The sequence below is a fragment of the Heteronotia binoei genome, chromosome 4, assembly GCF_032191835.1.
Source record: "Heteronotia binoei isolate CCM8104 ecotype False Entrance Well chromosome 4, APGP_CSIRO_Hbin_v1, whole genome shotgun sequence".
NCBI lineage: Eukaryota > Metazoa > Chordata > Lepidosauria > Squamata > Gekkonidae > Heteronotia > Heteronotia binoei.
In genome coordinates, this window is record NC_083226.1 from 71,363,699 (window position 1) to 71,381,846 (window position 18,148).

Here is an 18,148-nt window from a genome sequence, read left to right on the forward strand (position 1 = left end):
CCGAATCACATGGAAAGAGCAGTGTGATGTGTTTTAAAGAGCCCACTGACCAGCTGGTTGGTGGGGTCTTTAAATCACACTGGGAGGCTGCAGCTGCTTCTGCCAGCACCCCCTGTGCCAGCAACCCAAATCGCATGGGAGAGACAGCAGAAGCAGCTGCACGCCTCCCCATGTGTTGTAAAATCTCTGCTGGGCTCTTTAAGCGGAAGGGGAGGCCAGCCCAGCAGCTTCTGGGACCCTCCTGTGCAACTTAAATGACCTGGGAGGGAGAGGACAGCCTCCCCCTTCCCAGGGGGTTCCCAGTTCAGTCCCCTCCCAGGGCTGCCACCCTAGATGACTGTCTAAGGTCACCTAATAGGTGTGCCAGCTCTGAGTGTGTAGAAGAGGACCAGCACAGTCACAAGAATCGAAGTGAGAAATCTGCTGATCATGCTTGACCATGTATATGTAACTCCACATGTGCACACATGAGGGAGCATGAGCATACATTTGCCTTTGTAATAATATGAACATCCTTGCACTCTTTATTTTCCTGTGTAGCCCAGGCAAATATAAGTTTACATTATGGTTTTTGGTCTAAACAGCTGAAAAATATGAGAATCTTTGGTTCATTAGTTTTTTTACTTTGGAAATGTGTTTGTGCAACTGAAGTATTTCATTAATGAGTATCTTGTTGAGAATGTTATATTGTTCTGTATTTTTTTGTAGGTTAGATAGGTTTTGAAGGCACTGCCTTTTAGAAGATTGCATAGTGAGAAGGTCAGAAGGGTGCTGATGAAAGAAGGAAATGTAAATTACTCAAGTATGAGTGTGTCTGTTGTTGGGATAATGACTTTGCATGAAAGAGCATTTTGTCACTGAATGTAATAACAAACTGATGCAAAGTAGAATCCAACTTTAAAATGTCCCTTTCGAGGTGGTCTGTCTTCCTCCTTGTATTAAAGTAAAAAACTTATGGGTAGAAGGACAAATGAATGTTGCACCCCCATGTGAATTAAAGGATTGTTTTGAGAACAGAAATCACTTGTTTTCTCTCTGAGCTATTCAGTGTCTTTTATTCAAGGTTAAATATTTTGTTCACAGATCTGCTGATCTTTAGTGTTGTTTAGCTGACATACCTTGCACTCAGCAAAAATCTGTTGATACTTTAAGAAAAGTGGACTATATAATAGGACATGTAAGCTAAAGGAATAAGGTGGGAATAGAGATGTAACATTTTCACAGATTTGACACTATTTAACAATTTAATGCAACTTACCATTTAGCTTATACAATTGTACTGTTTGGTCTGTTTATGGAATTAAAATACATGCATGTCTTGGTTTTCTACCAGAAAAACTGCAAACGTACCCATTACTTCAGAAGGAGTTGCAAGTTGCTATACTTTATGCTGCCTTAGCACATGTATCTTAACTTTTGTCATCTGAGAGACAGAAAAAAGTTGAAGATAGAAAACAATTTCTTTTTTCAATAAAAACACTAATAAAAATACCAGAACATTTGCATGTAATAAACTTTTTAACATTGAAAGCACTGGACATTATAATAAGTTTTTATTAAGCAAATTAAAGCATATTAATTGGTACCAAAATTATGTTTAAATAAAACAGTCTTAAAAACGTGTTGTATATGCTTACAGTATAAATTGATCACATATCTACCTGGCCCCTTGTGGATCAAAACACCCAGGGAATGTGGCCAAGTCCAGATAGGTAGTATTTCACTACAGTTCTGGGGCACCCCCATGGTTGTAGAAAAGTACAAAAATAAGTAAATATTTTAAATGTTTTTACAATACGACAGGGGTCTTAAAATATATGTTGTGAAAGCTTGTGTTCCATTTTTGAAAAGGGAGGAGCTGCCACCCGTCACAGCATGAACCAGTTGTGGAAGAGAAAGAGCTGCTGGGGAACAAACCAACTGGGCAAGCGAGGAGTGGGAGGTGGGGAGGAGGACCAGTGAGGGGTGGGAGCCATCGTTATTCCTCAGCCGCCAGGGCTGCAGGTTGGGGGGTGAGATAGGAGGAGCAGGAACTGTCATTGCCGCCTCTGAGTGAACCAGGCAAGTGAAGGTAAGACACTGTGAGGTGGAGGAGGAGGAAGGCAGGTAGACAGAGCTGGCAACACTCTTGGAATGTGAGTTGGCCAGTCAGTGGCCAAGCAAGCAGAAGGAAGGATAAGATTCCCACCCCACCCCCACAAATGTCTCACAGGTCATTAGCCGATGCTGTAGACTGTTTTATATTATTTAAAAAGTCATACTATATGTTTGAGTAAGAAAAAATGATGTTAAAATGCATTGCAAAAGGGGGGAAAGTGCTCCCCCAGGTACTGGAGGGAGGGGGAATGGAAAAATCTGTTCTGATTTCTTGTGGCCTTTGAATCTTGGTCTCAAGTGCTAATAGGTCTTTCCCTGTGTGTACTCCTTTCTGAAATGCTTGTTTCTATAATCAGAGTGGTGTTGGCTATCTTGATTTTCAAAATATCTTCATTCTGGAAGAATCTGTCCTTGTGAAAATGGGTCGGGAATCCAGACTGCTAAAGCTGAGTCCATCCTGCTTAGTTACTTCCTTTCAGTTTACTGTCACCTTTGAGTAGATTATGAAGTACTCGTGCTTCCACTGTTCTGCATGAACTACAAGTATATTCTTGTTTTATTCTTTACCTGTCTTTAGATGAACTGCCATGTCATGAGCCTCTAATTCAGGAGAAAGCAACCACAGAGGGTCCTGTAGCATTTTACAAGCAATGACAGATGTTGTGGCATGAATTTTTTTCACCAAGGCCCTACCTCAGTTGATTGCCAACCAATGAAGTAGGTGTTTGTCTAGGTAAACCAGTGTAAGAAGAAATTTGCTAGTGTTCTTTAAAGAACAGTAAGCTAGCACAACTATTTCTCTGGAATTTGTCTTTAAACTGAAAGCAAGGAAGATTGTCTCTTGGTTTGTGTGAAAAGGGTGACCATCCCTGTGTATAGATCACAATGGGTAGCTGTGTTTGTCTGTAACAGTAGAAAAGATATTTAAAGAAGTGAGTAGTGACTCATGAAAGCTCATACCCTGCCATGAATTTTCTTGTCTTTAAGATGTTACTGGACTCTTCAACCTTGTATACATTAGATTCAAAATAGGTAGGGATTAGGGATTGGCATGAACCAGGAGAAATGGTGGTTGCTTCATTTCATTATTTGTTTGTTTTCTGATCCAGATTGTGTTTCATTGGTTAGTTTGGTGTGGGAGGTGTGAAATTCACCAGTAGTCTTCAGCAGGCTCTCCTCCACCCACCCACCAAGTTTGGTGAAAATTGAATTTGGAATGTCTGAGTTATAGCCCCTCAAAGCAGGTGCCCCCCAGGAAAGATCAGCTTTGGTTTTCATGGCAACTCTTTGTGCTTCAGATCGGGAGCTCTGTGATTGACTCCTGGAGCTGTCAATCAAGCTATGGACAACTGCTATTGGTGTTTCTAGGGCTCCCAGATGTCCAACCCAAGTGTTGCCTAGGGATTGATTGAATCAGTGCCAGGCTGTCTGGAAAGACGAAATGTAAAACCAAACCAAATGAAGCAACAGGATCTCTGGACCAGTTTGGAATGAACCACAAATCAGCCCCATTCATACATGAATCATGATTCATGGCTTGTTTCGTGCCCATGTCCAGTAGGGATATTAATAACACCCAATAAGTTGGCATTACTGATGTGTGAACCAACTTTATGAATCTCATTTTATTACTGCTGAAGTAGAAGTCTAAGGGAATAAGCCCTTGGTCTAGTCTAAATTTATTTACAGTTCATGAAGGGCTGCTGATTCACATGACCCTCTAGATGATGTTAGCTTCTTGAAATTCCTGTCCATTTTGACTCTCTGTCCATGACCAGCTGGCTGTGGGTGACCATTGCCATATCACAGCAAACATAGTTATGTATGTGTTTGTAAAATGACTGCAAAAGTTTAATCCTGTGTGAAAGGCTGACTTAGGGCAAGGTGTCAGTACTAGCAGGCACATCAAGCAGTCTGACAGTGTTTCTCTGAAACTGTGTTCATTTTGAAACTGCTGCATCTGAAACTTCAGCATTATTGAAATTAGTTAGGCAGAGTAGTCAGCTGTGCACTGGGCCAAGGCTAGAGTTGTAGATTATCAACAGAAAACTGCCTGCATCCATCCATACTAACTGCTTCATAATGTAACTGAATTGCTGTATGTTTTTAGCCCCATTAATGTTGCTGCCTTCAGGCTACCCTGGTTATTTTACGCTTGTCATAGACAAGATATCAGTTTGGTGTACTAGTTAAGTGTGAGGACCCTTATTCTTGTCCTGTATGTTGTTTCCAAGGGTGATGTGGGATCTCCACTGTTGGGATCATTTACAAAAGGCTTCTGTCATTGCAGAGCTCAAATGAATAAATTGTTGGCAAAGTCCCAGGATGAACTGCTAATTATCTGTCAGCATCGCCTACTGTCTCTTCTCAGACACAACCACCAGGAAGGTTGGACATGCAATCTGGGTGTCAGGTTCTTGGAGCAAATATTCAGAGGCTAGCTGTAGTAGAAGGCTACACTGGAGTCCAGTAGCACCTTAGAGACCAACAAGATTTTTGGGGTGTAAGCTTTTGAGAGTCAGATCTCCATGCATCAGTATCTGCTTCTGGGAGTTAAATCAAGAATATATATGACTAGCCCCAGTTAGTGCAGCACATTTTGGGTTCCCTTGATCATCATATCCAAAATGCTCTGTGCGTATGTGTATCTACATGCACTTTCCACCACTTTCTCACCTCTGTTGGATCTGTTTGTATGGTAATTCCCCCCCTCAAAAAAAAGCAAGAATAGGTGTGCTGTCATTCACTGTATGCCTCTATCTCCTCCCCCTGCCTTTACACTTCTAAATATTTTGCTTAATTAAAAACAATGTGTATTTGAAGGCTGTTCATCTAATGTAACTCAGAATTGAGCCCAGAAATCAGGTCTACTTTGAGGAACTTGTGGATATCAGGAAATTGGAAAATAAGGGAAGGGTATGATATTGTTTTTTAATTAGGTCAGTGGACATTGCATGGTGGGCAATTTAAACGTGAAAATCATTGATGAGATTTCGTATTTCTTTTTTAATGAGGCATTAAAAGACTATTTCAGATTGAATAGTAACTAGCCAATTGCTATTTTTAAAATAACACTATAGTATTCAAATCTCATTTTATGATATTTCAAAAAGTCCTCTTCCTTCAATATTTGATCTTATATGTAGTCAGTAGTTTTTCTGTCCCCTTTGTTTGAAAATGATCTTGTTCCGGAGGGGAGAAATGTGTCCAAACATGAGGGTTTTTTTAAAAACATGGTTTGTTCGTTTCCTGTACAAGCATCCTGAAACCTTTCAAGAGAACTTAATTGACTGGGGGAAATTAAATTCTCTGTACTGCACTGAAGCTTGAGCACTCACTATTGCAAGAAACTCTGTAAGTGGCGAGTGATTATTGTTTACCATTATTCACTGCCTAATTGCTCAATTGGGTCTGTCATTTACATTTTATTTCTTTTTAGGAGAATGCCTGCAGTGAGAAGATTCCACATTCCAAGAAATCCAAAGGTCACCTATATGACCAAGATTGTACTTTCAGGCAGGGTCCTCCATATTCATCACATAAATCACCCTGTACAGGACATATTTTAGTGTGATAAAGGAACTGGATGCTGGAGTTAGAAAATTATATGACTCTGGACTCCAAGCAGCAGCTTACGGAATAATCACAGGGCTGGCATGGCATAACTCATTTCTGTACCCTGGCATTAAGACAGCTATGTAGGGCTGCTGAAGTCACCAAAGCTGATTCCCTTTTCTAGTAAGATTTCTTTTTGGGGTTGTGGAGATGAGTAGAGAAAAGCTACAATTACCATTTACCTGGTGTGTTATGAACCCTGTCTTGATCTGGGAGTTATGAATGTTGACCCCCTATCTCATGCTGCTGTCTCTGTGTAGTGAGCAGAATTTAATGTACTCGTGAAACATGAGAATGGATATTGCTATAGCAGCTACAACCCAGAATCTGAAGCCACTCAAAAGGTTTATCTTGGTTCTCTGTGAAAACTGCCATTTTAAATGCATTATCTGTCATCTATAAGATCACCTTGGTATATTTGCATCATTTCACTAACATGTTTCCTTTCTCACCCACAGGCAGAAATTGTCAAGAGGCTGAATGCTATATGTGCCCAAGTCATACCCTTCTTATCCCAGGAGGTAAGAGATGTTGTTTGTATGCAGTGATCTCAAACTGCAGGATAACTGTTTCTTCTTGAGGTGAACCGAGGTAGCCCTTTGACGGTGTGATGCTTTTAGCACTTCTGTTTCACTCTTCTTCGCTCTCATTCCACTGTCATCTCCCCAGTATCTTAATCTTGACTTCATATGCATAAGACAATTTCAAATAGCAACCTTAAAATTTTTACCGATCTACCTCCTTCAACACCAGAATAAAGGCAGACAAGAACAAGAACAACCTTGCTGGATCAGACTAAAGTTTTTTTTTAGTCCAGCATTGTTTTTCCTACAGTAGCCAGGTGCCTCTGGAAACTGACAAGTAGGACAGGGTAGTGATTGCCAGTTCTTGTTGTTTGTCCCTACAGTGCCTCCAAACAGAGCTTCCTGTCAACTACAATTGCAGACAGCCATTAATCGACCTCCATAAGATTGTCTAATCCTTTTTTCAGGGCCTTAGCTAGTTGCAATCTTGTTGGGGTGTTGATGTCACTGACAATGGCTTTGTTGTGTTGTGCTGCCGCAGCAGCTGTATGCCTACATCCCACGCTGTTGTGTCCTGCTGCAGTAAGCATTAGGATCGGGCCGTTAGTTATATAAAAATGTTTGCCTGCCATGTCAATGCATTGGTACTTGGAAATATGACTCTGTCAAGCTGGCATCTAATAGGATATATTGAAAAATTGCTGGAAAGGCATGATTTGTGCAGCATTCTTGACAACTGCTGTTAAGCTCGGCAGAAAATATGAAGAGTTATCAACTGCTGATGCTTTAGACAGTAAACAGGCTAATGCAGGTTCATTCCACTCCCTATTCTCCTCCTCACTTTATCCTGATTTTTAACCAAGGCTTTTTTTAGTCATTATCTGCATTTTGAGGAGAAAGTATCCAAAGTGTAAGTTGGTAAGCTAGTTTCCAGAAGCATATGATTTCACTGAAATGATGAGTCTCCAGTGTTTTCCTATTAACCTTAGCTTTTGAGAACAGGTAGAAACTGATGGAATGTTATACCTTTGGTAATTTGATGCCATTGACTTGGAAGGACCTAAAAGATAAAATTGGCAAAGGAATTCAGAATAAGAAAACTCCTTCATCCCTTTTTTTTAATTATTGCCCTCCTCTGACCAAAGGTCTTGAGCAAAGGATCCCCTTCAGATATTATTTGTTTCTCATGTTGTAGGGTTATTTCACTCTGAATAGGGATGGGCACAAACTAGCTCATGAATGTAAATTTATCAGGACTTTTGGCCAATCCGTGGTTCATGAACTGAAGTTTGCAAACTGAAGAGCCACCACGAACGTCCACGAATTTTGAGGCAGTTTGTTGAAGTTTTGAAAAGCAGGGGGTTAAAGTGGTGGGGAGCAGAAAGCAGGGGTCTTGAACTGCCATGAACCAGTTCAGTTCGTGGACCAACCTTCTGGTTTGTATTGGTTTGTGGTGTGGTTTATGATTTGGCTGTGAACTGACATTAATTGCAAAAATCTGGTTCTCAGTCTTTCCTGCGGTTTTGTAGCCACTTCCTTCTTACAGGAGCTAGTGAGCAATGTTGATGGAGATTTGAACTTCCTATGCCCCATGGAATGAGTCTCAGTGGCTTGCCATAAAAGATTTCAGAGATGCTGAACCCCAATACAGCTAACCTAAGTGATTGTAGTCAATGTATTCATTTTTTTAAATAACCAACCCTTCCCTCAATGGGTAAATTTAATACATTGTATTAGTGTTTTGATTCCATGATTCATTTTTTGAATTTAAAATTACTTTTGCATCTTAAATTCCAGCTCCCAATTGTGAAGGGCAGATCTGAGATCATAATATAATACTACTCCCAAATCAAGTAGACTGCTTTGAAGCTAACAGGGTTGGATATAGTAGGGGAAAATCCTGCTGAATTTGCAGTGGCTTGGTTATTTCTCTTTGTATGTCTGTTTATTGTATTTTGCTGTTTATATTGCTTGGCTATGGGAGGTATAGAAATGATGATGATAATGTAAACCTATTTAAGAAGGGAAATGCTGAGCCACTGATGTGAGAGTATTGCCATTGATATCTGTGGGTTGTGGATAACATGTCTAGTCTGAGTTCAGTGTACTTGAATGAATGATAGCACCCAACTTAACATAGGCTGAATCCTTCACTGTCTTGATAGATTAGCAGATTACAGAGAAAAAGTTTTTTGCTGTTTAAATTCTGCTGTAAAATAAAACTGTATAATAATATCCTTAAAAATGGGCCATAGTTTGATGTTAGAGTTCGAAATGGGAACAGGAAAAAGTGTTGTTTTAAAATATATTGGGCCTATGCCACAGTCCTTTATAATTTGTAATTAACAGCTTAAATTGAGGAGTAAGCAGAAAATTAATAAAAAATATAAAAAATAATTAAATGGAACCTCTGTTTATATTGGTACTATATAAGCAAGGTTTTAAAGTTTATGAGTTGCAGGAATAATCAATTTGTTTTAAGCCATGCCCAAGATGACATCAGGATGTATAACATCCTCCATGTGAAGAAGCATAAGAAGTTTAACCATGCAGGCTGGGTATAAGAACATAAGAGAAGCCATGTTGGATCAGGCCAATGACCCATTCAGACCAACACCTTGTGTCACACAAGGGCAAAAAAACCCAAGTGCCATCAGGAGATCCATCATTGCCAGGACACTAGAAGCCCTCCCACTGTGGCCCCCCCAAGCACCAAGAATACAGAGCATCACTTGCCCCAGACAGAGAGTTCCAACAATACGCTGTGACTGATAGCCGCTGATGGCCTTGTGCTCCATATGCTTATCCAATCCCCTCTTGAAGCCATCTATGCTTGTAGCCGCCATCATCTCCTGTGACAGTGAATTCCGTGTGTTAATCACCCTTTGGGTGAAGAAGTACTTCTTCTTCGTGGTCTCTGTGCATCACACTTGTGGGATACTGCGCCTGCGCCGGTCCCCGATCGGTATCTGTAAAAAGCCTGGGAATTTTCCGCGGTCGGCGCCACTGAGCATGCGCAGGCGTCCCATCGCGCATGCCCAACAGCGCCATTGCGGCAATCCCGCCAGTTCCTTTCTGACCGCTGCGCGGAGAAGCTGCGTTTTCTCGTGTTCCTGGTTGGTGAGCTTTCGGGTTTTTGCCCTTTTTCTCCCTACTGTGTATATAGCCTGTTTGTTATTTTCGATAGAGTAGTAGTTAGTTTAGTAGTTAGTTAGTTAGAAAAAAAAAAAGGTTTTTTTTTGTGTGTGTGTGTGTGTTAGCGGCGGATCGCCCTCCGGGGCCTTCCCCCTGTTGACTCCCCCAGATTTTTTCCCCTCAGAGGACTCTGAGAGGGCTTGCATAGCGACGATTGTCTATGGACAGTCTGTGGGAAGAAGATCGCCCCCCCAGACGGCCATTCCCTGTGTCTTCTCTGCTTGGGTGAAGCGCACCGTGTGGAGGCCTGCCCACACTGCCTCCGCTTCTCCAAGCAAACGAGGAAGAACAGGGCGGCCAGGCTATCGGCCGCACTAACTGCATCAGCACTTCGTCCTCCGAAATCAGCGGCGGGCCCATCGGCATCGGTACCGAAAATGGCGGACACCCAGGCCCCGATGGTCCCATCGGCCGATGTGACCCAAGTGGAGGCGGAATCGCCGACGGAGCGAGGCCCTACTAAACGAGCCCTCGAAGGGTTGGCTGATGTGCCAGCCAAGAAACGTCGGGAGGACTCGGGGCGAGAGCCCTCTTCCAAGAAAGTGAAGGCCAAGGAGAAGCGGAAGCGGCCACGCACTCCATCACCTTCCCCCGATGCGTCGGCGCTGATCGCCACCAAACCATCGAAGAGAGTCCTGGCCTCCCCACTTCGGAGCCCATCGACTCCAAGGGGCAGCACTCATCAGCCTCGCCCTCCCGCAGTGGAAGCGGAGATCGACCTGACACAACGATCTCCATCGGCGGGTTCGCATCAATGAAGCGGCGAGTCGGCCTCAGACGTGGAGGCGTCGACATTGGCCGATGCAGCCAGATCGACGGTGCCTAGAGGCAGAAGGGAGCGAGAGCCAGAAGTTCAGGATGTCCGCACTGCAATCGATCCTGCCCCTCATCAATCAGGGGGACTGGATGGTTACCCTAGATCTCAAGGATGCGTATTTCCGTATCAGCATCCACCCAGAGTTCAGATGTTTTTAAGGTTTGCAGTGGGCCCTCAGCACTTCCAGTTCACGGCCCTACCATTCGGCCTGTCCACAGCACCCAGGGTCTTTACAAAGATGATGAGTGTGGTGGCTGCCCACCTCCGGCTACAAGGAGTGGTGGTCTTCCCATATATAGACGACTGGCTCCTGGTGGCCAGATCAAGGGAAAACCTGACTGCTCAAGATCACTACACCTTCTCGATGCCCTGGGACTGCAGGTCAACTTAGAGAAATCAAAACTCACTCCATCAAGGACAGTGCAGTTCATGGGGCAGTGCTGGACACAGACCGTCATCGGGCATTCCTTCCCGCCCAGAGGGCAGAGGACATTGTAAACACAGTACAGTTACTTCAGAGGCAGGGGTGGGGCACAGCGCAGCAGCTTCAGCGGATGCTGGGGCTGATGGCGGCGACGACAAGCGTGCTACTCTTCGCAAAACTGAGGATGAGAGACCTGCAGCTATGGTTTCTTCGTCAGTTTCGCCCAGCCAAAGACTCACCTCGAAAGAGGTTCACCATTCCACCAATGACACTACAATCGCTCCAGTGGTGGGAGTCGAAGGACAACATTTGCCAGGGAGCCCCCTTCCACCTTCCAGCTCCCACAGTGACCATCACCACAGACACCTCCCTGTGGGGTTGGGGGGCCCACATGGAAGGCCTGTGTGTGGGGGGCCAGTGGCCGCCCAAGCTGGCTCTGCACCACATAAACTATCTGGAACTGCTGGTGGTGCACTTCGCCCTTCGTTCCTTCCGCCCGAAACTGGCGGGAAAGACAGTGGCACTGCTCACGGACAACACCACCGCCCTGAGCTATATCAACAGGCAGGGTGGAACAGTGTCTCGTCGGCTCTGTACACTGGCAATGGACTTACGGTCGGAGTGCCTCCAGTACGACATTTTCGTGAAGGCGGCACATCTCCCAGGGGTCCTCAACATGCAGGCAGACTCCCTCAGCAGAGGGGGGGCGTCACCGCACGAGTGGGAACTGCAGTGGCGCTTCCTGGAGCCAGTCTTCCAGCGTTGGGGATACCCACAACTGGACGCTTTTGCCACAGCAGAGAACACGAAGTGTCCCATGTTCTGCTCCGGGGGGGGGGCGGACCCAGCATCTCTGGGAGACAGACTTCTCCTCCCCTGGGCGGGTTGGTTCCTCTACTTGTTCCCGCCCCTTCCGCTGCTAACGAAAGTGGTCAACAAGATAGCAAGGGAGGGGCCATGCTGCATCCTGGTGACACCATGGTGGCCCCGCCAGAACTGGTTCTCCATCCTGCTCCAGCTGTCGGGGGGGGGAACGTCTACCACTTCCCAGTGGAGCTGGACCTTCTGTCGTCTCGGGGGGGCACGTCCTGCACCACAACGTGCCACACCTGAAGCTGACAGAGTGGCTGATAGACCAATAGAGTTCTCTGACAGGGTCCAGCGGGTCCTACTGAATAGCAGGAAACCCTCTACCCGTGCATCCTATGATAGGAAGTGGAGGAAGTTCTCGAGCTTTATGGCCGACCATTCAGGCTCCCCGAACGAGGCAGGCCTGTCGGCAGTCTTTGACTTTTTGCTGTCCCTGGTGGATGCAGGCCTGGTCTTCTCTTCTATTAAGGTTTACCTGGCAGCAATATCTGCCCACCACAACCCTGTGGGGGGGGGGTATTCGGTTTTTGCCCATCCTCAATCCAAGAAGTTTATGAAGGGGTTGTTTAGGCTGCACCCACCATCAAGGTCACCCCCTCAGTTGTGGGACCTGACACTAGTCCTGGACAGGCTAACTAGGCGTCCCTTTGAACCTATGGCCACGTGCTCTTTGCAGCTCCTGTCTTGGAAGACTGCCTTTTTGGTGGCCATCACTTCTGCTCGCCGCGTGGGGGAGCTCACGGCGATGCGTTGTGACTACCCTTATATAGTTTTTAGAGAGGCTGGTGTCTCTATGGCCCCAGACATCAGTTTCCCCCGAAGGTGGCCTCCCAATTCCACCTTAAGTTAGAGGTGTGGTTACCAACCTTTTTCCCTGACCCCTTCTCGGACGAGGAGCGTAGGTTGCACGCTCTAGATGTCAAGCGTGCCCTACTCTTTTATTTAAAACGCTCTAAAAGTTTTCGCAAGGACCAGCAGCTGTTTGTTTCGTACGCTGCTCCCAAGTTAGGTTCCAGGATCTCGTCCCAGAGGTTCTCAAAGGGGCTGACAGAGACGATTAAGCTCTGCTACCTACTGACGAAGAAGCCGTTGCCTGGACCTGTCCGTGGACACTCCACAAGAGCGATGGCAACATCAGTGGCGTTCCTGAAGGGCGTGTCCTTGGCGGACGTCTGCAAAGCTGCCACCTGGTCTTCCCCGCATGCCTTCATGAAGCACTACGCGCTGGACGTGCATGCTCAGCAGAGGACTCAGCTGGGGACTGCGGTGCTACAGACTGCTGCTTCCGGTTGACCGTCTCCCCACCTCCAGGTATGCCTTGCTTGCTAATCTCCCACAAGTGTGATGCACAGAGACCACGAAGAAGATAGACAGGTTGCTTACCTGTAACTGTAGATCTTCGAGTGGTCATCTGTGCATTCACACTACCCGCCCTCCTTCCCCACTGCTGACGGTCTCCCTCCAGTAGGAGCTTCCAGCAGTCACGAAGGAACTGGCGGGATTGCCGCGATGGCCCCGTTGGGCATGCGCGATGGGACGCCTGCGCATGCTCAGTGGCGCCGACCGCGGAAAATTCCCGGGCTTTTTACAGATACCGATCGGGGACCGGCGCAGGCGCAGTATCCCACAAGTGTGAATGCATAGATGACCACTCGAAGATCTACAGTTACAGGTAAGCAACCTGTCTTTCCTTTTAACTTCAGTTCTAACCCGACTGCTCAGAAATTTCATTGACTGTCCACGAGTTCTTGTATTATGTGAAAAGGAGAAAAGTACTTCTTTCTCTGCCTTCCCATGCATAATCTTGTAAACCTCTATCTTGTCACCCCTGTCGACATTTCTCCAAGCTAAAGAGCCCCAAGTGTTTTAACCTTCCTTCATAGGGAAAGTGTTCCAATCCTTTAAGCATTCTAGTTGCTTTTTTCTGCACTTTTTCCAATGCTATAATTTCTTTTTTGAGGTGTGGTGACCAGAATTGTACACAGTATTTCAAATGAGGCTGTACGATCGATTTATAAAGGGGTATTATAATATTGACTGATTTGTTTTCAATTCCCTTCCTAATATTCCTAGCATGGCGTTGCCCTTTTTTATTGCAATCGCACACTGTCTTGACATTTTCAGTGAGTTATCTACCACGACCCCAAGATCTCTCTCTTGGTCAGTCTCTGCCAGTTCACACCCCATCAACTTGTATTTATAGTTAGAATTTTTAGCCCCAATGTGCATTACTTTGCACTTGGCCACACTGAACCTCATTTGCCACATTGATGCCCACTCGCCCAGGATTTTTAAGGAGGCTCAGACCATACCTCCAAGCATGTATATTTAGAACATAATACCATCTTCAACATTTTACCAACTAAGAGAGCTAAATTAAAGTAGTCCAGTGGATTAAGTTGCACTTTCAAAATCAGTTGGTTGTTTCATTCTTACTCATTAGGCCATAAGTTTTCTGAGAAGCTGGAGTAGGAAGAGAAAACCTTTTTAGAAAAAAATGATTTGGATTAGGTTGACCAACATAAAATGGTAGATGATGAAGAGTAATGATTCCCTCCACTGCAGACTGGACCTATTTAGGGTTGCTTTTTTGGCAAATAAAGTTGTTGGAAGGTACCTTGACCAATTTTTCAGCCTAGGTTTCCAGGTGTAGTTGTGGAAAAGAAGGGTGACAACTAGATGTATGCATTCTGATATTCCACAGAATAAATATCTGCAAAAAATATAAGTATTTTCTGGATATATTTAGGTGTCTGATGGTATCTGGGATGGTATCTGGACATATTTAGGTGTCTGATGGTATCTGGGATACTGGTAAATGGTTCCTTTCAAAATTCCAAAATATTTGGGAGTATGTGGGAATAATGGTGGTCAGCATTTTAAGGTTCCCAGAACTGTTTTTATTTAACTTTACTGTGTGTCAGTGTCTTCTTGCCAGGGCTTTTTATCAGCTTGCCAGGTTGGTTTGACTTGGATTCTGAACTTTGAAATTAGTTCTGTTCGTCTTAAAATATTGTGTGCTTTGCTCAAATTGCTTTATGTTGGGCTCTTTAGTTGAATGTTGGAGCACATCCCAAAATGAATGACAGGATTGCCCATTGGCAACAATGGGAGATGATGGAATGTTTACTCTAGTCAATATAATGGAAGCCAGGAATGCCAATTGGCTCACATGGACTTCATTACAGCAGTGAAAATGTGGAGCGGATTTACGAGCATCTCTGAGCATTTTTATCTGGTTCCAGTTGCTGTCGTTCCATTCTGTGGCCTGCTATTCTAGTCCCAGAACACTGAATCTATTCCTAGGAGCCATCATTCCACTCTAGGGACTGATGTTCCAAGCTCAGAGTAGTTTATCTCATTCCAAGGGCAGTCGTTCCACTCTGGGAGCTGCCATGCCATTCCGAGAGCACTGATTCCAGCTTCAGTCCCCATCATTCCATTCCTAGTGGCAACCTGAGGGATAAGAGTGAGTCTGTTTCCATTAATAAAGGTGGTGTGGTTGCAAGTCACGTTGCTTGCCAGTCACAGTTACTTCTCACTTGTCTGGATTCAGCCTCTGTAAGCACATCTGAATGTGATCCCTCACCATGGCTTGGTAAATAATAAGCTGTAAAAAAAAGCAGTGTGTGCCATTGTTAAGAGAGCCATTTTTAATGATAATGGCTTCCACTGAAGGAGCCCTGACAGAACCTGCTGAGAGGATTCTTAACAGTTTCCAGGCATTTCCCTTCTCAGGGTTCCTTGTGAGAAACCTTGACTTGGAAACATTTGCTTAAACCACAATTTTTGATTGTGTCTTAAGCCACAGTGCTAATCCCATTGTTGGGTGGAAATGCTACTCATCCGTTTTCAAGCACTTCGAAGAATAAGAGTTGGTTTTATACCCCATCCTTCACTACCCAAAGGAGTCTCAGAGTGACTTACAATAAACTTTCCTTCCTCCCCCCACAACAGAGCCCCTGTGAGGTAGGTGGGGCTGAGAGAGTTCTGAGAGAACAGTGACTGACCCTGGCTAGCTTTATGTGTCCTCTAATGCTAAGGAGTTGGTGAGGTAGGCTGTTGCCTAGAGTGCCATCTGGCCACAGGGTGGGCTCCTGCATGCACACAAAAGCTCTGCCTTGAAGCATTCCGTGTTGCCACCACCTAAAAGCTTGCAGCACCATTGGAGCTGCCACTGCTGCCCTGGGAGCGGAAGGGTTAAGGATGCCGTGGTGCAGGAAGATGCAGGTGCGAGGCACCCTGGGGCCTCCTGATTGGCCTGTGCCTCCTCCAGCCTCGCTGGCACAGCTGGGTCCTGTGGCCAATTGGAAGCGGTACCTTGTGTGCCCTGCATGCCCAGCTGGTGCCCCCTGCTGCGAGAGTGGCATTGGCCATGGCCAATGGCAAAAACCAACCCTCCAAGGTGAGGTGACCTTTTCTTTCCCCAGATGGTGGCCAAGGGTGGGCCACACCAGCAGATGAGGTAGGTAGGGGCATGGCAGGTGGGTGGACATGGGTGCCCTAGCCTTGCCTAGGATGCCAAAAAGCCTGGTGCCGGCCCTGGTGGAGGAATGGGGAATCAAACTCGGTTCTCCAGATTAGAGTCCACTGCTTTTAAACACTTCACCAAACTGGCGTATTTTCTTTGTTTTGCAACTGCTGCTTTAGGTGTTTCTCTGTGAGAAATCCTACCCAAGTTGTTTCTTCATGTTTTCTCATGTAATACTACAACTTATAACATAAAGTTTTTCTTAAAATGCAAATGTCCAAAATAGGTTCCATTGTTTTTAACTGGGTCTCCTATCAGAATTACATATATAGTTGATCAGCAATATAAAATAGGTTATAGTACTGCATGTTTTATCAACTGAAGTTTGATTTCTTGAGCACATATTTTTAAAGCAAACCTCCTCAGAGTGATGTTGGGTGTGTTCCTTGACAGTCATGCCGGTTTGACTAGGAAGTAATGTGATTTAAAACATGAGTTCTTTTGGGAAGATGTTTCCAATAGATTTTAAATCAAATGCTAGGAAGGATGAGAAGGCAGTGACTGTAGGAATGCACTATACTTTAATGCACTGCATTTTAACTGTTTTTATTATGTATTTATTATATGAATGTATCCCAGTGCTGTGCACCACCCTGAGCCTTGTTTGGTCCTTGCTCACAGGAGAGTGGTGATGATGATGATTCTGTTCCTTTGCAGCCTGTGCAAGCAGTATGTACAAGCAGGGACCAAACATTTTTTCCCCCTGCACATGGTACAAACTTGTAACATGATCTCCTCTGTCTTAACCCATACCTTCTCCTAAGTAATGAAAGACAACTTTGCAGCTTGGGCTAAATCTCTGTAGGTTTCAATATACCCTGTTCCCCCACACTGCGTGTAGGCCCTGCATACAAGAAGCTGAAATTAAAGTCTCCCTAGTTCCCGTCAATTCTGTATTCTCTTCTCACCACCTCACCATCTGGTTGGCCACAGGAAGCAAGTTTTTGAATGCCAGTAACCACACACTTTCATTTAAGCAACGCCTTCCCATAATCATACTTATTGTTAGACAATACTGTTGAATTGTGCCAAATTATTAGTCCATTTCTCTTCATAAGGGCATTCTGAAATCACAAACATGATCTTGCTGTTAAATGCGAAACACAGCTGAGAAATGCAAAATCTGGCATGGCTTGTGTGGCACTTTGATTATCTTTATAAACACCAGTTACAGTCATTTAGTGTTAGAAAGTGATTTGTTGACAGCTATGGAGTAGGGATTTGAACTTGAGTCACCAATAGGGATGGGCACAACCCAAATTATGAGCCAAAGTCAGTCATAAACTGGGCCTGGTTCATGGTTTGCGAATCTCAGTTTTTGCTATCCTGCCCCTGTAAAGCTTCTGTGAAACTCTCAGGTGATTTGTGAGGTTTGTGTGGTTCACACTGGCAGACATGGTGCCAGAGGCGAGGCTTGGAAAAGGCATTTTAAAGAGACTTCTCCAAACCACGGTGGCACGACTTACTGTGGCAGTGCAGCTTGCAACAACCATTCAAAGGGATCCCTTTGAATGGTTTTTGCAATCTGTTCCACCACTACATGATTCACAAATGAGCTCAGAAGGCATTTAATTGCCTTCTGTGTTCACTTGCTGAGTTTCTCCACCGCTGCCTTCTGAGTTCACTTGCAAGTTGTGCCACTTGCAAGTGAAGTTGTGGAGTTGCTAGTAAAAGCAATTTAAAAGGATCCTTTAAATGGTTTTTGTAATGCATGACACCACAGCAGTGTGCCTGACAAGTGAACTCAGAAGGTATTTAAGTGCCTTTGGAGTTCACTTGCATGTCATGCCAATGCAGCTCAATTTGCAGAAGTCATTTAAAGGGAATCCTTTATATGGTTTTGACAAGATCTGCTACATCATGAACTTCAAAGTGGTTAGTTAAACTGAAAGTTTCATGGAGGTTCATGAACCCCATGAACTTTCCCGAACCTCCTTTTTCCTGATTTATGCCCATCTCTAGTTGCCATTATCCCAAGTCACATTCTTTTTAGTTCATGACATTCACATTGCTGAGTTGTAGATTAGTTAAAATTGTGACACCAATAGAAAGAAACAAAGCAATATATGGGTAGT

General features: G+C 44.7%; 1 protein-coding gene across 8 annotated transcripts in view; it reads left to right on the plus strand.

Moving 5' to 3' along the window:
* The window catches only part of LOC132569374 (transducin-like enhancer protein 4), a 222,268-nt gene that overhangs the window by 65,849 nt on the left and 138,271 nt on the right, over positions 1-18,148 (plus strand). For all 8 annotated transcript variants that reach the window (XM_060235383.1, XM_060235385.1, XM_060235384.1 and 5 more), the window contains exon 5: positions 6,171-6,233. In XM_060235383.1, the coding sequence (XP_060091366.1) occupies positions 6,171-6,233 (63 nt within the window). The remainder of the gene's footprint in view (positions 1-6,170; positions 6,234-18,148) is intronic.